Raw genomic sequence first — 23,285 nt, 5'->3', positions numbered from 1 at the left:
TTCACCCAAATTTGCTTAAAAACTCAACTCATTATGCAATTTCTCATTAGGGATCAAGCACAATTTTTATTATGCTGATACAAGAGTGTAACACCAAAATCAGTTGATTGAATTTTTGCAATTCAAAGACAGTACTTTTCTTCATAAAGATTTCATTTCCATGTTTTGCTGTACATCCTCCTTTTGTGAAATTTCTCCTATTATGCATATATCATGTATTTCTTAATTGGCTTCTCACTTTATCCAAGTAGCAAACATACTGAACTTCAAATATAATTCACTTGAGACCTCTTGCTTTGGAAGAATAAAGAATAGCTTTATTTGTCCTCTGTAAGTAAGGATTACTATACAGAATTTGGTGACCAAAATAGGAAAACATCGAATGTAAAGTGATTTTTTATCCTTAGCAAGAATTATTTCTTTGTTGGCTCACTTTTTCTATCACTCAAAAAGGATAGAATATCTTCAAAATACTTAAAATGAAAACTCAACATGTCATTGCCTACTCTAATATACACTTTTGAGCTTGATTATTCCACAACACAGTGTCAAGAAGAAATGTGAAGCAACTTATTTTGTGTGTGAAATGAATTGAGCATCTTTTTTTTGAAGGCACAGTCTTCATTTTGACTGCAATAATTTATTTATTGTCTGCATCTTTTCTTCAAAACATCTCAATTGAAACAATATTGATTTATGTAAGTTAGTACAAAGGAATTGATTTTTGCAAATAATAGCTAAAAAAGGGAGATGTATTAAACACATTTTATTTTATGCAGCTTCTAGTCCAGGTTTGCACATCCACTCTTGCCACAATCACATACAGAGATAGCAGGCTTCATCGTCATCCAGCATTTATTTTCTAAGTATGTATTGATCAGATTAGCAAGAAAAAAGAAAGACTACTTATAGTGCCCTTACCAAACTAATCTACTAGTACTATACCAGCATCACAGATCACTCAGAGCAAGCAAGATAGATTTATGAGCTGTTTCAACCTAAATACAGGGAAGCATTATGTGACATTAAATTATGATTTAGTAAGGCTAATTGAAAAGAAAGGCTAATTGAAAAGATATTCTAGCTTACTTTTTTCTCAAGGAAAAAAAAAAAAAAACATTTTATATTCAAGTTATGGAAGTTGGGCAGGATGGTGGTGCTCTGAGTGAAGAGCTACGTATACTAACTGCAGTTCTTCTAGTGGTTTAATAGAGAAACTGCAAACTGAAAGTTATTAGCAGCAAATGCATGCAAAAACATTGTCTTGCAAGTTACAGTACCTTCTATTAGACCATGCTAAGTATTTTTCTTTCAGGTAGTTTCCTGGCTCTTCTTTTTTGTCCAAAGTTTCTTGACCTCACTTTGGAAAAAAAATGTTTATAAAACACCAATCAAACATCTGCTGTTTTTCTTGCCAAAGTAGAATGTCTCATATCCTCCAACAGCAAAAACTGAAATAGCTACTACAGTTCTCAGAGTGATTACAGCAGAAATAATGGCTTCACTAAAACGTTGAGAGTTAAAAGTTATTACCCATTTCAAATAATAAATATTTAAAATGTAAAATAAACGTAAAATAAAAATATTTAATACATATTCCTCTTCTCACTCTTTCTTCTTTCAGCTTTCTCAGTGTTGGTTCTTCTTGTTATTGTTCTCTGTTTTGAAAATATCTTTTTTTAAAAGATATGATATGCACATAAATACAAATTTCTATTCCTACCTATGTGCAGATTTCACAGGCAAATTCAGATTGGCAACTTGTATTCACTGGTTAGTTTAAAAGCCCAGATTTTCATTTTCCTTTTACTATATTCATACACAAACACACATACACTGTCACTCACGATGGATTTTTTAACTTTAAGCTTTTATAAGAACAAAGGGTAAAGAAAAAACTTGTATAGGAGTTAGAAATTTTTAAGAAAAAGCATATTGTAGACTGAAAGAAGATGCCAGATGCTCCAGTAAACTGTAAATCAAGTAGATTTTAAGATCCATAAAGAACTATGTCATTTTTCTTCATCTATTTAATAGAGTTTTTATTTTACACAACTGATGAGCTATGTCTCATATGAATCTAACTCTGCAGCGTTTTTTCCTAAGCCTTATATATGTTCCAGAATCCTTTGGATATTTGTACACATATATCATGCTTATGCAATGCAAACATGATGTTAAAACATGATTGATAAAAATAAGAATGTTGTATATGAGCACTAGTCAAGCTCCATTTCAAGATTCATTAAGAAGCAACATTGCATGTTCAGCTCCAGCTAGTTAGAACAGGATAATTTTCCAAGCAAGGAAAGGAAAATAAAATAATAATAATAAAAATCAAAAGAATTTAATGAATGGCAATTCAGAATGAGATACTTTCTCTATAATCCAGTTAGTACATAGAATTTAATAATGTACTTTTAAATATATATATATATTTGTAATGATGACTACACTTTTACTATAAAGATGGAACTGTATTGCCCACTGTGATAAAAATTTCTTTTCTTTCTTCCTTATAATCTCTGAAAGTGGAACCCTTCAAATTCCATGTATGGATTTGACATAAAATTGAAAACAGCTTCTCCATTGCAGCGTTTATGTATGACAGATGCACCAGCAATACTTTCTCTTTCTGCTTCCTCTTAGAATTACACAGTCACAGAATGGTTTGGGTTGGAAGCGACTTTAAAGATCGTCCAGTTCCAACCCCCCTGCCATAGACAGGGATACCTCCCACTAGACCAGGTTGCCCAAGGCCCCATCAAACCTAGCCGTAAACACTTCCAGGGATGGGACATCCACAACTTCTCTGGGCAACCTGTTCCAGTGCCTCACCGCCCTCTGTACAAAGAATTTCTTCTTAACATCTCTAATATCTAAACTAAATCTCTCTTCTTTTAGTTTAATAGAATCTTCTACAGTACTTTTTATCGTGAATGACTAGAGGCTCACTCTAAGGTACATGACTTATTTGACTCAAAAAGAAAAAAAAAAAAAAAGACTTTTTGACTTTTTGATGACTACAAAAGTGTACTTGATTTGCAAAGCCAACAGTGTTCAACTAAGTAGAGGTATTAAAATTTCTCTCTGAAGATTGACTCCCACGTGGACTTAGCTAGCTGAGATGCAAAAAGACTTCAGCACATAAGTAGAAAAGGATAAAGAAAAAAGAACAATATATAAAATCACAACATTGCAAAAATATAGCAGAAACAAAGATAAAGCTAAACAACTAATAACCTTGATGAAGGTTACACATTTGGTGTAACAGCACACCAAAAAAAAAAAAAAAAAGAGGAAGCAACATCATTTTTATGGAACGATTTTCTTCCTCTCCATTATTTATTTATAGGTCATGAATCGGATATTAAGGAATTCTGGCAGCTGTCAAATGCTTGCTTTCCTATGTAATACAATGAAATTGTTTTCCAAGTGATGGAACAGATGCAACATTGTTCCAGTCCTACCTTCCTTATTTAGAGAGCAAGCCACCTAGAAGACAGAAGATAATCTTTGAACATCATCATGAAGTATATTAACTAATATGAATTATCAACTCATCTTAGCTTTCCATAGGCAAAATAAATAAATAAATAAATAAATAAAATAAAGATATGTGTTTAGCTGCTTGAAGCCCTGATACAACCATAATTAACCACTGAAAAGTAACAGTGTTCAAATCAATCTTTATTCAGGATAAAATAAAGTACACATTAGTGAGATAGGAACTCTAAATATTTATCATGAAAACCAAGATTTCAAAGGTAGTGCTCGAATCTATTTATCAAATGTATTATTATTCTAAGATTTAGCCTTTATAAGCCTATTGTATAGGTTTATTGAGAAAAAATTACTGTAATGGCCACAATGGTGTCTATGACATAGAAAATACATTTTTATAAAACAATCTATCATATAGCTAGCTACGTCAATGCTAATATTTAAAATCAGAAAAGAATTAGTAAACCTTTTTCAGCATTATTTGACATCACACAGAAGTGCTACCCCACGCAATACCCAGTGCTCTGGAGGCTGAAGGGTTCTAAGATCCATGGCAGCAATGTAATTCAGATCTGTTCGAACAGTCTTTTTGTAGACCGGACATGAATATAAACATGGATCCTTTGAAGCTGAGAAGACAGAAAAGACATTTAAAAAAAATAAATAAATAATGAAACTGGGGTATGAAAACAGGGCCTTAAAAGATTGGGCACAAGGCAAACATAAAACTGAATCAAAGTTCAATAGCACACATTTCTCCATCACCACCTAAAAAAAAAATCATACTTGATTCTCACACTGTTCATTATTGTGCTATTGCCAGATGAAGGTAATATTGCAATCCTTGAAATTCCTGGAAGCTTAGAATTTAATGTCAGCCCCCAGGAACTAGATGTAGCAAGAAATGTAAATGGATGCTCTAGCTTGTTTAGCATAATTATTAGTTCAACCTGTCCACTGAGCAGTGGCTTAAAAACATATTATTAATATGTCAAAATAACAATATGCCCTACTCATGGAAAAACACTGAACCATACATTTTGAAATTCAGACAGAATTTCAGAATATAAATCAACATTTTCACTGAAGAATCAGAAAAATAGTCTAGTCTTAATATTTCAGTGTTCATTATTTGGCATATTGGCTGCTTTCACAGTCATTATGTCTCTTATAAAAGATTAGCTACAGAAAACCCTGATAAAATATCATGTAAGCAGACTTTGCTTCTGGAGGTGGAACACTTTAAATGGAAACTTCCAGATTTACATTCAACATTGGATATTCCTATCCTATTGCACTATTCAATGTTATTTCCTATTTTATTCAAACACACGCGTGTAATAATAATCTAAATCACACATTTCCATAAAACAGTATTTTTACTGTTTTACTCCCTAATTTTCTTTCAGTTCTTATAGCCCTTTTCTTTCTCAAAGACCAAAACATTTTCCATCGCTTCTTGCCACTGCTTGCTGCCTCTGTTAACTCATGCATAGCCTTGTCCAGGAAAAAAAGGAGTGTATTTTATGTATATACAGCACATATATAACGTATATGTTATATGAATACCATAAATAACTTATGTGTGTGATATACATGTTTATATATATAATGTTGTAAATATATGTGTATACATACATTTATGGATATAAAAAAAACTTGTATATTGCAGTGGATTTTGGTGTGGGGGTTTAGGTTTCAAAGCTTATGTATGGTTTTATATTTTGATTCAACCACCTCATCAGTTTAGGAGTGGCATTCTGCAAATATCCAGGTTTATGATATATAAACTTCTGTTATATAAGCTATCATGGCAAGTGTATACCTAGCACTTCAAAATACCAATGAGAAAATAGACTAACTCACTTAAGAGCCACACACTACCCATATACTTTTTGAGAAAAGTAAGCAACAGTATTTTCAGAGTTGTGTATTAAGAACATTACTAGCATCTATGTTAGTGTTAAAATACAGTATGTATTTGCACCAGGAATTATGGCTTCTAATTGCAGCGAAAGACTGAATATGAGTATGTTTGTCACAAGGCAGAGAACAGTTCATCTGTAATGGGTTTTAAAAAGTTATTAACACCATTAAGAACAGAACATAGAGACCTATCTAAATATTAGGGGAAGAAATGCCCATTATTGATTATCAAGGAAGGCCACTAGCTCATTTTATATAGAAGACTGAGAAGCCTGTCCTGTTGAAAAAGATTCTGTATGTATACATGAATAGAGAAAGCCTGATGAAATCCCTGAAGCTCAAGAGACTTTCATGCAGCTGAAAAAAAAAAAAAAAGTTACATTAAAGTCTATCAAATTAATGTCCTTTACGATTCAGTTACGTACTGTTGTTCTCTGCATATATCCTTATAACTGGCATCATCTCGAAGAGCACCTTGGGTTTAGATTCAGTCAGTCTCATGTTTCTTCTGTCCCAGCTAGCTCCTTCCAAATACAGCCCATACACATAGACACCTTCCGTAGGAGGGCTTGTGATATCATCTTTCATCCACTTAGTGACCTCGTTGCACAGCACAACACTGTCCAGAGCCCATCCTTTGTTAGCCCTTGTTATTTCCTGCCCAAAACAGATGAAGATCTGGAGGTTACGTTTTTACATATTCAGAGAACCATATTTTTCAAAACATTTATTATATTATATATTTATATTTATTATATATATATTTATATTTGTATGGTCATAATTTACCCTCTCAAATTTAACTTTTTATACTATACATGTCTACAGCATTAGCCTTCTCTCTAAGCCAACAATGGGATGGTACTACAAGGCTTCCAGTACTTTATCTGCTGTATTTGATTTTTATTTTAATTTATTTTTATTTATTCTTTTAATCTTTTTATGATATACAGTATGTTACAACAATACAGTAACACAACCAATGAATGCTGTTGTTGGCTCTTGTGAACATGAAAATTTCACAGCTTTCAGGAAATAAGAAACCATTGTGATAAGTAAAACAGTTACAATGAAAAAAAGCAAAATGCATGTTTTGCTGCACGTTTTCTGGGATTGCCTACCTTTTCTTGTAATAATGGTATTCATTAATTTTATTCTTAATAGTGAGAGGGAGCTCACTCAGCTCTAAAACTACTTAAAGTGACTGTCAAAAAAAAAAAAAAACAAAAAAAACACTTGGAGATGGATGTGTTCAAGAGTCAACACATATTTCAAATTTAGTCAGTTAATTACAGCACCCAACAACACTTGCCCAACTGTCTTGCCCTATTCCTTATTATTTCCTGCTGTTAAGTTATGTCACACCTAAGTTTTATCCCAGTTTATTAAACTTTTTTTCAAGACCTTTGTTTGAAGTAACTGGAATTCATTTTGAAGTTAATGTTTACCCCATACTGCATTTAATTAGCTGCTTTAAAAGAGCAGAAGAGTTAAAGTTCAATTATCATTGTAGCTGTTCATTTTTCTCATTTCTATTTATTTCACGGTAGAGCTCAAGAGCAGAGCCCAGACAGACACTTTGTTGTTTACCTGTGACCTTTATGTTGTTATGTACCTCTCATTCTCTACTAGGGAAGCAGAAAAGTTCAGAAGATTCCACTTGTTTCAGATACTACTAATAAATCCTTTCCACAGGTTTGGGTGCAAGATACTTAGGACTGTTGATTCAAGAAAAGTATTTTGTTACACAATTCCAAGGTTATATGGCTGTGCTTTTAGTAGATCACCCACTGAAACTTCAGTTAGATATCCAAAGATTACACTACCCAGATTTGAGAGAGAGACAAGGTTTCCCTTTTCTGTAAGCCTTCGTTCTGTCTCCTCCAAAAGTTAGCTTTTGTCTGAGCTCCCATTGCATTCCTACCTGAGTATTCTTTCCCAATATGACAGAATTATCATCTCCAATGTATGTCCCAGTATGCTGATCAGCATAGATATTTATTGTCTGCTTTTAAAGGAAAAGTAACTCTGGGAGAGAACTGAACACAGAACAAAAGGAAGGGGAAAAAAAGAAAAAGAAAAAAAAAAAAAAAAGAAAGAAAAGTAGTTCATGGCTGTAACACTTCTTTTCAGGAATGTCTGAATAGCAACATGAGACATTACTTCTCCACTATACCTTAATAATGTTGTAAGGTAGCCCTCATAGGCCTAGGATCAAAGTAGTGAAACAAAAATTAACATACTAGTGCTTGATAATGAAAAAGTACATGTGCTGGAAGACCACTTCACTCAGTAAGTCATAATCAGTTATGCAGTCATATATCTTCATTGTTGATAAGATGGAGCCATGTGCATAACTCAGCATCCATCACACCAATATACATTTCAAAAGTGTATCTAGGAATAGGCAGAGTGAGGCTTTGAATACTGTTTACCTGTCTCATTGCAGTTAAAAATCCTTGAGGATTAAAAAATCCTGTCATCCAGAAGCAGTTTGGTCGTCTTTCAAAAATCCAACTGTAAAATTGGTGGTTTCTTTCTAGAAGTTCAGTAAACCAGAAACCAAGTGTACTGGAAGCCCAAGATGCCTAAAAATAATAAAATGTGTATTCAGTTTTTAATCTTGTTCAACAGTTTTAAAACATCATATTCATGTCAATTAAAAGTAATTCATCAGTACACAAGGTAATAAGAGTAAAGCATGTTTAAAGCTCATTTTTTATACATTAGCTTTTAGCCTGATAGTTGCCTCACACTGAAACCTGAAGCAAATTCTTGTTCTGTTCAAATTCATTGCTACCATTCCATTCAGATATGCTTAATGCTCCCTGTGGTAATTGTCTATTTTATGATGTTTTCACAAAATTAGATAGCTGTTTGAACTAGGAAGAAATATTGTCTACATGTCTTTCTGAAGTCAGGGTCATTGCTTCAAGATAATAGGATTTCTGCCAAAACTATTCAGCTTTTTCTGAAAAAAAAAAAAAAAAAAATGTTAAGGAAAATTGAAATTATACTTTGGAAATATTTATGACGTTTTTTTCTTTGAATGGTCGTATCATACTTATTTTATGAAGCATCCATTATGGTCTGTTTTGTACCATGAAAATTCTTTGTTAATAAAAAACAAAGCAAAACAAACCTCTCTACATTTATTTCCATCAGCTGACATTAACAGCTCTCATTATCCCTGAAAACAATTTATATTTCTGATTTGTAAGTGAAAGACTGGAATAATTGAATTACTTTCTTTAAATCAAAGAGAGCTGTCAGATTTCAGCCCATGGATTCAGTACAAATGTAATAAAATGAAATCTTTAAATTAAAAAAGTTAATTGCCTTCAAAAGAATTAACTGGGTGACTGGTTTATGTTTTTAAATATAATCAAGTATCTCATTAAAATACATAAGCGAAAGAGTTCTTTGGTTACCCAAATAGCTGAATAATTCATAGAGCAATTCTATCTGAAGTTGGAGAAGTGGGGAGGACAGTACCTACGTTGCTCTGAGCACATCTATGTGTTTTTATCATCTCTATTAGAGCTGTCCAGTGAGTAGGAATTTCTCAATATACGAAAAGAAATTAAAAAAAAAAAAATCCTAAGCAGCTGAATAGCTTAATAAAACCCAATGCCATTTCTATCCATTAGACAGTTTCCCACTCTTTTCTCTGAGAAACATATTTCATTTTACTCTAAATTAGTGTATAATTATTACTGAAATATTTAATTTTACCCCTATTTGGAAATAACATCACCAGGACATACAGCCTAGCACAATGCTAGAATATGAAAACATTTAGGCTTTGATGAGACTGTTGTAGTTACCACATCACTATCAACCATACCATGACCAAAAAAAATGACATAATCAATATTTTGCAAGTCTTCAGAAGTGCCAGAAAGATGGTTAAGGGATGGGAGCATCTATCATATGCAGACTGGCTGAGAGAGCTGGGATTGTTTAACATGCAGAAGAGAAGGCTCAGGGGAGATATTATCAATGCTCATACCATGTGTGGGGAGAATGAAGGTGGATCCAGAGCCTTCAGAGTGAAAGGACAAAACGCACAAGATGAAACATGGGAAATTCTATTTAAGCTTAAGAAATCAGTTCTTTTTTTTTCCTTCTTTACAGTGAGGGTGGTTGAATACCAGAACACAGATTTCCAAGAATGGTTTTAGGCTCTAGTCTTGGAGAGTCCTGTGACACCCGCTTTAGTTGACCTCACTTTACGTGGGGTTGGACTAGACTATCTCCAGAGGTCCCTTCCATCTTCTACTATTCTGTGATTCTGTGACTACAAGTCCTAGTTTCAAAGAATAGCACCAAAATGGCCCACTAGTGTGGGTGCTGTTTTTGAAAATCTATCACTGCATTTAAAGTTATTCTCTTCTCTCTAGCCTTCTAACCTGCCAGTACACATAGTCTATTAAAATGGGAAATATATGCATCTGCCACACCCATTTCTATTTCTATAAATGAAAGAAGACTTGTTTTGACTGTTCTTATTTTAGCCCACATTCTACCCCAGCAGTCACACTGTGTCCTGATTAACACGGACACTTATGTTTAAAAAAGTATTTACTGTCTGTCTAGAAGTTTAATCTAACTCTAAAAAAATAATAATAAATAAATACTTATTTTTTCTAACAAAACAAGGGATGCACACCTACTTTTGTCCAGCTAGCAGGAATTCTTCCATCATACATGCAGTCTAAAGCATCCCTCAGATTTTCACTCATAACAATTGTTCCATCAATGGCAAGTTTTAGATCAGTCAGAGTGCTTCTCACTAATGAAATAACTCTCTGCATTTGTTCAATCTCCTGTCGTAAAAATATGTTCATAGGCTGAAAAGGTCCCATGTTCTTTAGTTTCTCTTTTACCTGTAAGTAGAAAAACATAGACCCTTCAACAGAAATAAAAGCCAAAGCTGGATTTATTTCGAGATTAGGCACCAATACAATTTTTACGCTATATTACTTTAACTAAGTGGTCAGTTAAGTGGTCAGTTTGGCATAACCCTCAAGTTCTCTGCAACACAAACATAGGATTTTGTTCCAAGTGAATTCTACAATGCTGAGACTGCCTCTATTTTTAGTCTAAGTCATGATTTAGTATATATATAACTCTACGAGCTAAAGTCATTTAAAAAGCCATTTAAAAGTGTAAAGTTAACAATTTAACAACAACTGTAGGGACATAACTAGAAATTTTGTAATCTATATGGCTCTATTTGTGCCAAAGATCAAAAAAATTATTTATCATATCATATATCAGTATATCATGTATACTGAGTTATATATATATAGTATCAACTCTCTTAGAAATACATGTAACATTTCTAAGTTTATCAGGATTTTGCTACACATTTATTCTAAAACAACTACCAAAATGAGGACTTTAAGTAATTTTCAACTAGTGAAAAATTTTATTACTGCTCATTCACTGTTATTGTTATTTTAATTTCCCTTCTAATTTGAGACAGATCAGGATCAAAGCTGATCTTCCAAAATAGATCTTCTGCAAACTTAATAGAGATAAATGTACCTATACAACAACAGTATGCAATATTTGCCTTTATTAATCCACATATTTATTCTTGAAGATGCTAGGTAGAAGTTGAAGAGAGATGGACTAAGAACTAGCCCATCACTAAAGCAATACCCTTCTGAGAAGCTGAACAAATTGCAGTTCTTTGCAGATTTCAGACTTCTGGTTCAGCACATATGGTCTTTTAGAAAGTCATAAAACTCAGGCTTCTAGGAAGACTCTAGGTCAGAAACTTCAGCAAGTACAAACGTTTGGAAGACTACTAGATAGTTAGTGTTCAAATTTCTGATACATAACTAATCTGTTCAGATAAACTACATTATCATAATTATGTCATTTTTGGGAAAAGAAGGCTATGAAACTCAAAATGGGCTATGGAAAACACAAAGCAACAGACATAAGACATGAGTACCTGAAAAGAGTCTATACTCAAAAACTTATTACTGTGGAAAAAGAAAAAGAAGAGTGTTAGACTGTACAAATCTCTTTGCTCCTTTCTCACAGCTCAGTATCCTAGCAGGACAATTTAGGGGATCATAATGTACTTAGCTCTCTATTAGGCCTTTGTGTTAACTTCCATTAAAGAGTAATCAAAATGCCAGATGACTAAGGATAGGAAGATAGATCTTCCTCAATAAGGAGATGGCAGGATTTAATTAGTAAAACATCTTATTGCCTAAATAAGCAGGTGGAAAGTTTGGGTATCTGTTAAAGCTAACCCTTGCATAAAACACAGGTATGATATTTTTTCCAATGATATATTGCAATGATTCACATCTATTTCATAACAAAACTACTGCAAATGCTTTACTAGTGTCATAATCAAACCTTCTTGCTTTCATGCTTTTGCAGATAAACACAAAAGTTCAGCATCGTCTGATATGGGAAATATTGGAACCATACCTATTTTACAAGCGCTTTCCTGTCATTTATGTTTGTAACCAGCTTTATCTGGTAAGAAATATGTCAGTATCCTAAAATTCTGGGGTACTAAAGTACAACTTAGACGCAGAAACAACACTTTTTCAAATACTCAGCTAAATTGTAGTCTTGAGGATGGGGACAGAGTACAGTCAATTCGTGTGTCCGTGTATCTTGTCATCAGTAATGTTTTCTAACTTTTTAAGAAATTTCTCATTTCTAGAAACATCCCATCTTCCACATAAAAAGAAGCTAGTATTTCAGAAAAGAAACGACTGTGAGGCCATTACAAATAACATTACATGGGCTACTATGTGTTAATATGAGTTAATACGAGATAGCAACACTAGGTTTGAAACAATGAAAGCTTAAAAAGCTTTTTAAGCTTTTTGGCATTCATTTCACTGGAGAAAATCATTGCCTACCATTGGAAATTAAAACAACCTAAAAGTATGTTCAGGTTGTAAGCTGAATCCCATGGTAATACGCATATTCAAGCAGTAATACATTTAGAAGCATAACTACATTTGTAGCACCACCTCAGTTTTCTACTACAATGTCAACAAGCTTGTCTGAAAAACTGATGACCTCCCCTAACCTCCATAGTGCAAATGACAACTTAAGCATTAAGTAGTTTAATATTTTGAAAAAGCTCTTATATAAGCCCTTCAGCATATATCTAGTGACTTCATTATAGATGTTAAGAGTTTGGTCAGGCCACTTTATGTTTTTGAAGTATTTTTTGTATAAATTAATTCAGATACAATTTAAAAAAAAAAAATACTTTTTTTTTTAATCCATACAAAGCAAAAAAGAGCAAATGTCTTTGACAGAATTTCAATAACTCACTTCAAAAGGTACATAATCATCAGGAAGCTTTTCCAGCATATCATCAGCCAGTCTGGCTACAACTGCCTCCCTGGTTTCACCTCCTCCACCAGAGCTGTCTTTAGGCTGAATACAGAGGATGATATCCAATACATCTTTGGAAAGCTTACTTTGGTAAGTGATATCAGCATTGGGGTGCAAACCAAATACCTCTGGTGTGTCGTAAGCAGGAAGGCTCTACATAGTGAAACATAAAAAGAGCACAATTTGAGATAGATTTATATGCTAATTATTTTTAAAAATAACAAACAAACAATCTTACATGGTTAAGTAAGTAGCTGGATCTCTTCACACAGTCTTACTGCAAATAACTTTCTGCGAGTTATTTGTCATGTCATGGCCCAAGTCACACCAAAGTTAATAAATTTAGTTTTTACCTTCATACATTATTCCAATAGTCAACTTGTTCTCTCATAAGTCTATGCTCTTTGTTTTTGTGAGGTTGTACACAATAGCTGGACTCCATTCTGTACACTCTTTAATAACTTAAATTATCCCTTAACTTATCCCTTCAGCTACATCCCTCAAGTAAATCACATGAAAAAGAAAAGGGCACTGACGTGATAATAATGATAACTAGTACTGTCACTAAAAAATACACATTTTTAAAAAGCAATAAAGAGTCTGTGAAGAAGAGACAAAACACATACTCAGAAGAAAAGACAAAATTCAGGAACAAAGAAACTTGTGAGAAACTTAAGTGAATTATGTTTTTTCCCCTGTTGAGAAGCTTTCATTTACCAACCTGTATGTACTGAAGATATTGATCAACCATAGTACATTTGGGTATGCTGTATCCTTTGTAGAAGCAGAATTCTTGGCTGAATGTATTTTCACTGAACCAAACCTTTACAAAGGTGTTCATCAGCCTTTTGTCATAGTCATCTGTCACACGGCCACCATACTGAATCTCACCTATCATGTAACAAACAGTACTCCAGGAGATCCCCTGAAACCAAACAGAAAAAAGTGACTTCAGCTAATCCTCTTCTCACTTATATCTTATATCTTATATCTTCCTTAGTAAGAACATCTGATATACAAAGTCCTGTAACCCTGTCGCTTTTGAAAGCAAGTTATTTTCTTACCACTCTTGTGTTAATATAACACTGTATTCCCAGAACAACTTCAAGGATTTCTCAAAATATAATTCATTGGCAACTAATTAAAGAGGCTTATTCTGGCATCTGAGCAAGAGTGATACAGCTACATTCCAATCACACTTTCAACTTCACTTAAAATGCTAACTGCGAAGTGATCTGCCACATATCTCTCTCTGTACAACTGTCCAAATGAAAGTGAGGACTGTATGTAAGAAATCCTACATAGTCAGTAAAGGCAACTGTCCATGTCTTTATGCAGCCAAGACAGCTTGGAGCATACTGATTTAAACAAAATATTAAAAAAAAAAAAAAAAAAAAAAAAAAAAAAACAGTGGTCCATTTTTAACTATCAGACATAATTAGCTTTGAAATGAAGGTCTATACTTCTAAGGTTTATACTTCCGAAGTTTTAGGGTGAGAAGGCCTGGAACATTGGTTTTGGTTTGTTTTAACGTATGGGTTAATCCAGAAATTCTGCATGCACAAGATTGATTAAAAGTCTAATTTAAACATGCTGGTCTACAGACATGCATACTTGGAATACTGATTGTTTGTGGAAAATAAATAATAATTTAAAATCACATTTGTGTTTCAATTATTAGGAACTATGTATATATATGCTGCTATTGGAAAGTTTTATAACCTTAATCCACCTTCCCCAGAAATGTTAATTACCTTCTTGGCATCCACACCATCTAAGTGGTTTTGAATGAATTGCACAGTGGCGTTGAAATCAGCTTGGTTAAACTCATAGGGTATATTCCAACCCAGAGATCCAAACTTGCGTCTTTCTTGAATAGTGGAGTGTAGAAAAGCTACAGCATACAACATTGGTTTCCATTGTACCATGTCAGTGACGTCTAGTAAATCCTGGCTGACACCTATTGATTATAAGTGGGCTTTATAAGAAACACAGCAGCAGTATTTTCAAAAGTACTTCAAATCAGTACTAAAACATCAGTCCTAGAGATATTTATTTGACTACCTACCTCTGCCTAGAGGCAATTACTGTCCTACAAAATGTTCTGTGCTGGAGACAGTTCATAGCAGTATCCCAAATTAAGAGAGTAAACTTCAGAAAATGAGCAAACAACTTGCTAATAGTTCACTTTGCATTGGGTTGCTTTTTTCTAAATACTCTTTGACTACAGACCTTTGTTGAATGCAGTGTAAAGGACATTTAATAGCCAACAAAGATTAATATGTTGCTTTTCTGCCAAATACACGAGGAGATTAACAATTTAAATATTTAGAACTGAGATAGTAGAAGACAATATTTGAGAAAAGAAAAAGCATTTCCATGTTCTGCTGTCTAATTAGCTCTGGAATCAGAACTTCAGCAGATTTCTTCCTTCTAACTTTCATAACTTTTAGCTCAAGCAAAGAATCAAGATGTGTCCTTGCATTATCATAGTCAGTTCCTCATAGTTGCTTCCACCCATTACCAGTGGCTACTGAGCAACTACACAATAACTACAAAGACTCCAAAAAAAAACAAACAAAATATAATTTTGAATTATCATCACTCTAGCACTTACCACTATATGTTCTCTTTAGTCCAGCTCTGAGCCCTTGTGGTGGCTCATTGGTAAACTTAATACACATTTGAAGAAGCGTGATGGGGAACTGTTTGTGAATTTCAGTTGTCATCCACAGTCGAAAGCCTTCATGGACAGTCTCTGTCTCTGTTACAGTGTCCATCAACTCATCCAAAAAGTCAAGTCCAAGGTGGCAGTTTTGCAGAAGTGCCCAACCTCCCTAGTTTAAAACAGCAGAATATAATGTTATGGATAGCGTTTGCATACTGAAAGCACTAAAATCAATCTTTGTTTACGATAGGTAGGTAAAGAACACAACCAATGTACCTAAACTATAGCAAAAGATAGTATAAATAGTGTTAAGTGCTTATAAGAATTTTTAAAGGAATAACTCCTCCACAGTTTTGCACCACAGACCCACCAAATCAAAACCAAGGCCTCAACCATTTGTTTTCATGTACACTTCATGTACAAATGGAGACCAGTATCCAAAGCAATGGTAGATATACAAAGTACTTTTTCTCCAAGAGAAGGCTCATGTGAGCTAAGCTGTGGGAAGCTCATTCTGGAGTTGTTATCTTGTGTGATTTTATCATTTAAATGAGAGGTTCTTATTTGTCCAATCTGGTCTTGTCAAGTAGTCCCTACATTTAAAACATATCTGGGTGTGACTATAACACTGAGAAATAATAGAAATCTTGACTTTCTAGATGAAACAGAAATCTTGACTTTCTCCACAGACAGAACAAACTGCTCTTTAGCAGCTTGCTAAACCTGGTTCCTCAAAAGGGTCATAGGTTTGGGAAAAACAAATACGCATCATCTTAATAAACTGGTATCAAATAATTGATATTATTCCCATATGAATTACTGTACCTCATACATACCCGTACCAGTCTCACATACCTGTTCATTAATAGGGTATGTTAGACAGTGACGGAAAGTAACTATGTTTCTTTTAACTAAGCAAAAGGAGCTCTTTATCTTTGGAACATGTTTCTTCTCATCTGATCTGCTAATTAGATTTTAATGTGAAGTTGTCAAATGCGAATTGGAGGCAAAAGTCATAGGAAAACTGGTTATACAGACTGGGAAGAAGCATGCATCTCAGAAGCACAAGAAGCTTAATCTGTTCATATCAGCTGTACTATCATCTAATGGGCAAAGTTCACTGAATGGGAACATGTTAGCATTTGTTTCTGATATAGGTAATTTTATTCTTCAATTCTACCATTTTTCACTTGTAAAAAAGCCTGTCCTATCAGATTGTCCATCCCTGTTCAAAATGTACGTTACAGCAATACAAGCTATTTTGCTATACAGCCTTGTTTTTCCCAATGTTATGTAATTATCAATTACACCTGGATTTATTATACTATATTACACTTCCAATTATACTTCAAATTCATCTTCATTTAACTAAACAGGTTTGTATTGCTAAAAATACAAGAAACTAAAAAAAATAAAAGTTGTGAGATGCTTGCTGAAGAACTTTAAAAATTCATGCAATCCCAATAATTGAGCAATTCAGATATGTTCATCAGTCAACAACCTACAGCAAAAACTCTATTTCCTCTGAAACACAGCCATGTCAGCACAACGTCAAAAAGTTTATTATATTCAATTTAATAAATGTGAAAAGACAGTTCTATTGCTTAGGACATGTATTTATGCAAATAAAGACAGGTTCTTCCATCAGCATTAGATGCCCAACAAACATCTTTATTTCATGACAGAGTTTTAATTTATAAATGTTCAAAAAAACAAAAATGTATCTCTTACATGAGCCATTGTCTGATGCAGAAGTTTACGAGCATGGACTTCTTGCCCCTGGCCCATGGAAACATAACGTGTCTCCACCTTCAGCCTTTTTCCCAAAGCAATGATTAAGTCTGTAGGATCAGAACCCATGGAAAGAAAGCATATGAGAGGAGTATGTGGTTCTGACTCTTCCCATGTCTTCTCCAAGTCCAAGATGACTCCTTCTGCGTATTTCTCCCCCATAGTGTCAACAATGTATTTTCTTGCCTGTATTTAAAAAAAAAAAAAAAGTAAATCTTACCATACCACACAATTACTTAATATAATTTTCTGCCCAGTGTAAATACAGCCAATATGTAAGCTGAAGAGCAAAAGCTGCTAAAATTTACATTAGCCTTTGCCTATATAAAATTTATAAAATATTAAATGTTGTGTTATATAAATTTAATGGCCGAAATAAAAACATACAACAAACTGTTTATATGTTAACATACTACACAGCCTTTGAAGGTGTTATTGCTTACAGCTTTACAAGACCAGTCAAAGCTTATAAATTATTCTATTACATATGGCTGTATGCATTGTTACAAATATTATATATGTTACATGTAACACCTACATATATTACAGGATAATAAAAACAATAATCCTGCTAAATAGAATGGTTTTAATGATCTGAAAATACTATCTTAGGGGGAAAAAACAAGGAAAGGATATAAGATATGTTTCAAATTCATTAGGTCTTTACCACCTTTATGCTTAAACAAATAATTAGTCAATATTAATAATGATGAAAAAAAAAAAAAACTGTCGCTACATGAAAGACCCAGAGAAGCAGGTGAAGACCATCTCTGTTATACTGTGGAGTACAGCTCCCTGAAGCAACCACAATGTAGTTTTCATCGTGTCTTAACCTTGCACCTTGAAAGAGAACCAACACAAGGGAGCGGGCCTTGTATAGGCAGTGCCTGCACCTGAAATAAGGGGGGTGGAGAGGATAGAAGACCACCATGAACCCGGAGAACTACCCCAGACTCATTTCTCTATCATTCCCCAATATGAATCATGCATACCTGGGAAAGGGTGGTCCAAGACTCCTGAACCTGCACAGAAGCAGGGACTAAGCTTTAAAAACCCTGACTCTAGAGCATCTGGATGTGCACCCACCAACTGAGAACCTGAAGAGGACAAGTCAATGCAGAACCCATGGGTGGTTATGTATCTCTCTATCTCTCTCTCCCTATATTTCTGTTTTTTGTTTTGTTTTTTTTTTGGAATGCATGTGCTTTTGCCAAGTCTCTAATAATGCCTCAGCAAATTATCAGTAGAAGTTTAACCTTGCTAAAACCCTGAAAGACTCATACGGTCTTGCCCTCCAACCCAGAGGTTCAAACAAATCTCCACCCCAGCTGAGCAGAATGAGACATATGCCTTATTTATACACTGGAAAAAAAAAAAAAAAAAAAAAAAAAAAAAAGATTATCATTCCTTATTAGTAAGAAATTTAAAAGGATCTTTCAAACAGTCTGAGATATTTTTTTGTGTATTCTTAACCAATAGATTGCTTCTCTCGTAGAGTAATCTCACAATTGATATCTTTGGGATACTTCTCAGAAAAAAGATATTCAGCATTTAGCATTTGATTAACTATCATTTATCATAAAACATCATAAGATGAAAGGTTAACAAAACATTAACAAAACTGAGGACCTGATTTTGCTTGTTCAATTTCATATACATTTTACACATCTGAGATATTCATTACACAGTACCATTTAACCTTTTACTGACTGCAGTTATGCCAATAAATGCCAAGACCTTCTCTGAATCCAGTCACAATGTCTAAAGTTTTGCATCCATAACATGAAAACCACACTATTAGTGATTTATTCTGACTTCAGTAAATTGCCAGATATCATACTGAAATTGCATAAATATATTATTTTGCACTGGAGAAACACAAAGACTAAAAATAGGCTCCTACAATTTCATTTTTCTTAAAAATAAGTCTTACCATTTTATTAAGATTTAATTTTATACTTCTCTCTTTCTAAATAGATGGTTTTAAATGAAAAATTTTGAACAGACATAATTATAGATTTTTCTAAGGTTGGTCTTACAGTTGTTCCATTTAAGAAATGATTCCACAATTAAATTATTTTTATGTTTTGTTTTTCCTCAAGCAACCAAGTAATGAAAAGACTTCACTGCAGTCTAATATGAGGATTAATTTGATTGCAAGAACAGTCAAAAATACCATCTGAACTAATAAGGCAGAACTGGATAAACACATAAGTTTCCAGACAAAATCCCATCTTCATAATATCTGTGACTAAGACTCATTCAATATATTGGAATCATTTTGCTAACACATGTAAAATATGATAGACTGTTTATCTGAGAAGAACTTCAGAAAATTCACTGAAAAGGTCCATAAGAAAAATGCTTTTATCATGAAATTAAAATGTACTAAACTGCAATACTTTGATTATTATTCTGTCAACACCTGGATAAACTATGTGATGACATATATGTACCTGAGCTATGGTCCTGTCAGGGCACCAAGATCTGATAAGAAGAAGATGTCTGAAGCAGTCCAGGGATTGATCATAGCCACAAGGAACTGGTTCTTCTTCGGGATTCTCATTATCAAACCAGACTTTCCATTCTTTCTCTGCTCTGGAAATCTGCAGTTATACCATCAAAGGAGTAAATCTCAATAAACACACAAGTCACAATTCAACTGCAACAAACTCAGAAACTATTAATGTTTCTATTAATTAATATTTCTATTAATATTAAACTATTAATACATTCACAAGCATTTGTTTATCAGTGTTACTACACAGGTTAGCAAGGGTATTAAGAAAAGAGACGATAAGCCTTCAGATTTTAAGCACAAAATTGTACAATGCAATAACGCCCTCAAGTACTCATATTCAGGAAAGATGGACTACTACTAATTATTCTCCATTACTAATGTAATAGCATAGCAAGGTCAGAACACACATAGCTAGGCTGTTAGCTTTTGGAACACTATGTACATATCTGCTCCTCACAGTACAGATGGTACTCTTCATGTATAACAAATGCAATTTACTTACTCCATTTTACCATACACTTAAGTGTTCATTAAGGTTATTCATGTGAGTGTTGAATTTACTGAGCACTCATTCCCTCATTCTTACTGCATATAATCATTGAAATATTGGAACAAACTTGATAAAATATGTGTAAGAAAGCACAACAGGGATGCAAGAAAGTCTAACAACCTTAAGGAAGTAGTCAAATTCCATTACGCAAATTGGATAATGTCAAGTTGTATGCCAGTCTAAAAGCAGTATAATTGTAGTGTGTGAAAGTTTCTACTTTCTTCTCATTTTACTGTGTTGTTTTCATTGGTGGTGGTTGTTGTTGTTGTGTGTTTTGTTGTTGTTGTGTTTTTTTTTAATTCTTTTTATACAGATTGCTAAGCAGTCAGGGCCAAAACTGACTATTTTGGGGCTACCATTTCCATTCATAAAATAAACCAGTTTCTCATTCCATGTCTTGATCTTGATCCTTGTCATTATCAAATAATCACCTTCAAAGAAAAGAGATTCCTTTTAAAAAGCTGTTGCTTACTTGGTCAAGAATATCTGAAAATTGGCTAAGTTTACTGAGCTCCACCAAGTTCAGCCAAGTCATATCCAGGATCCATTTAGCAGGCTTGGGAGGACAAGCTTTAAGGTCCAGAGAAGCACCACCTGAAAGAAAATGGGAATTAGCTATAATCAGAATTCTCAGAGACATCACCCCCAGCCCAAAAAAAAAAAAAAAAAAAAAAAAAAAAAAAAAAAGCTAGATACCACATGACTAGAAAGTCTTACCAGTTTGGAGAAACGCATTATCATATAGGATAGTCATAAAGAAATTTCTGAGTAGGTAACATGTAAAATTTATTTTCAAATCTTATTTTTCATCCCACTTTAAAGCATAACATTTAAAAATTTATATCATCTTCCCACCACATGCTAAGCCTATATTTAATGTAAAAGAATAAGCTTGAGTTTATGAAGAAAGAAGTTATGAAGCTGAATTTCCATTTTTTCTTCAAATTTTTATTGTTGTAGATAATGTAATAATTTATTCAGTATGTGCATTTGCCTTCCTTGGAATTCTACTTAAACTAAAAGAAAGCAAAAACAAAATAAAAATAAAACACAGGCTACAAGAATCAAGATTTTTAACCACCTCTAAGTTAAAACATCTTTGGTGAAGTACAGTTTGCAGTTTGGTTTGTTTACATTAGATTTGTTCATGTACCTTCACCTTAATCTTTGTTCTTCTTTGAGGATTTATGTAACTGTTTCTTTACGCAATATGCCTGAAAATAAGTGCTCATTGAGAAATGCACATTTTTGAAATGATTTTCTAAAGATTCAACTTGGAAAAATTAATTATAACCCATAAGTAATTGTTGCCTAGAAAATTAAGCATATTTTGGAAGATTTTGGAACACCAATATAAAGCAACTCCAAGCTATTCAGTGCAGATACAGTGTTCACATGCAGAGATTAATGCCATAAGCTTGTCATGTTCAGCTAAAAGTCTGATATTCTTCTAAACTGCTAGCATCATTTCCTTTTTCTTTCCACTCTTGTCTGCCTTCAATTACCAATAAACTAAAAGCTGTAAAAGTGTAAAAAGTTTTTACAGTCAAAACACATACGTGGTGGTATTTGAACAGTAGACATAAATATCAACTGAAAGGATACTTAGCAATTTTCCTTTTAAATTGCCACAATTCTCAAAGCTAAACTTATTAAAATTCAATGTGCTTCTATAAATTAGAACTACTATATGATGTCGTGTGTCACCAGAACAGAATGATAAGCATGCATTCTTTCACTTGACTGACTTCTCATGTTCAAAAGCAAGCAATAGCTTGGCTAAGAGACATGACCACAGCTCACAAATTTTCTTCAATAATGTACGTGCTCTATTTAAAACCATTCTGTAGTTCAAACCTTTTATAAGGGTCAGAAATTCTTCATGCTTCACTCTGTTTCTTTGTATATCAATCTTCAAAGTAAGTAATAATGTGAAAAGAAATTTGTGCTCCTCATAAAGTCCTCGGGCTGTATATTTGAACACTTCATATGTCATATGTTCAATAATATTAGTAATCCTCTTGCTAGTTATGGGGCTCTTGGTAGACCTGTTGGAAGAAAGGTAGGTAGTTGAATGTCAATTGGCAGGTCTTATTAAAGAGAATGCTATGTAAAAGACAAAAAGCCAGAGCTCAGAATTCTGAAATATCTGAGAGCAAGCTAGCAACAACTTTCAGACTGAAAGAGCAACAACAAAAAATCCTTTCCTATTCCACATAGCTGAAAATCAACACAGTATAATGCTTTTTAATTACCTAGTACCCAATTTTAAGGATTGTAAGTACAATTGAAGGTTCATTGCCTTGGTTACTAACAGACAAAGGCCTATGCGTTTTTAAACTGACAATTCCTGTCAAGATTGTAACTGGCAAAACTTTTCTTTCTGATATTAGATTACAGCAAATCTTTACTGTACTACAACCACCACCAGGACTGGATATGTATAGATGACACTTCTGCTTAGCCAAATTACCTGGCTAGGGAGTGGTCAAAAAGCCCCAAAAACTGCCGAAGTGAAGTCTGATACATCACATTGACCATGCTCATCTCAGTAATGAGGAAGTATAAGATGCTACCTCTTGTTGCAACTGAAAGATACAAAACAAGACTGTGTTCAAAGCAGAAATGCAAAATAGAAAACTTTAAATCTTTACAGCAAACACATTGAGTTTGAGAACATATACTAATCAAAGGTCTTTGAGTTGTTCCATTCTTTACTGGCCAAAAATAATTAAAATGTTAATTTAATCTTCATTTATGCATTAGCAAGAAAAAAAAATAAATCTTTTTGCAATTCTGAGTATATTTGGAAAGCAACTAGATGGTATATTGAAATATTCAGTTCATCAGTAGACCATATAAAAACTATGATAGTTTGAAGTACTGTCTGAGTATCCAAACAAATTTCTCTTACCAACTTTTACAAGAGTTATATA

The 23,285-nt window shown here is 33.5% G+C and overlaps 1 protein-coding gene across 1 annotated transcript in view; it reads right to left on the bottom strand.

Moving 5' to 3' along the window:
* Positions 1 to 3,682: 3,682 nt before the first annotated feature.
* The window catches only part of DNAH5 (dynein axonemal heavy chain 5), a 126,234-nt gene continuing 106,631 nt past the window's right edge, over positions 3,683 to 23,285 (bottom strand). The window contains exons 67-79 of the mRNA XM_084509041.1: positions 22,823 to 22,937; positions 22,207 to 22,397; positions 20,822 to 20,943; positions 19,735 to 19,884; positions 17,219 to 17,464; positions 15,437 to 15,656; positions 14,574 to 14,779; positions 13,541 to 13,744; positions 12,757 to 12,972; positions 10,107 to 10,319; positions 7,866 to 8,018; positions 5,856 to 6,087; positions 3,683 to 4,133 (exon numbers count right to left, since the gene is read on the bottom strand). Of these exons, the coding sequence (XP_084365167.1) occupies positions 3,982 to 4,133; positions 5,856 to 6,087; positions 7,866 to 8,018; positions 10,107 to 10,319; positions 12,757 to 12,972; positions 13,541 to 13,744; positions 14,574 to 14,779; positions 15,437 to 15,656; positions 17,219 to 17,464; positions 19,735 to 19,884; positions 20,822 to 20,943; positions 22,207 to 22,397; positions 22,823 to 22,937 (2,420 nt within the window). The 3' untranslated portion in view covers positions 3,683 to 3,981. The remainder of the gene's footprint in view (positions 4,134 to 5,855; positions 6,088 to 7,865; positions 8,019 to 10,106; positions 10,320 to 12,756; positions 12,973 to 13,540; positions 13,745 to 14,573; positions 14,780 to 15,436; positions 15,657 to 17,218; positions 17,465 to 19,734; positions 19,885 to 20,821; positions 20,944 to 22,206; positions 22,398 to 22,822; positions 22,938 to 23,285) is intronic.

The sequence above is a fragment of the Aythya ferina genome (genome assembly GCF_964211825.1).
Source record: "Aythya ferina genome assembly, chromosome: 2".
In the NCBI taxonomy this organism is placed as follows: domain Eukaryota; kingdom Metazoa; phylum Chordata; class Aves; order Anseriformes; family Anatidae; genus Aythya; species Aythya ferina.
The sequence above is the reverse complement of the archived record's forward strand: the minus strand, read 5'-3'. Positions and strand labels throughout refer to the sequence as shown.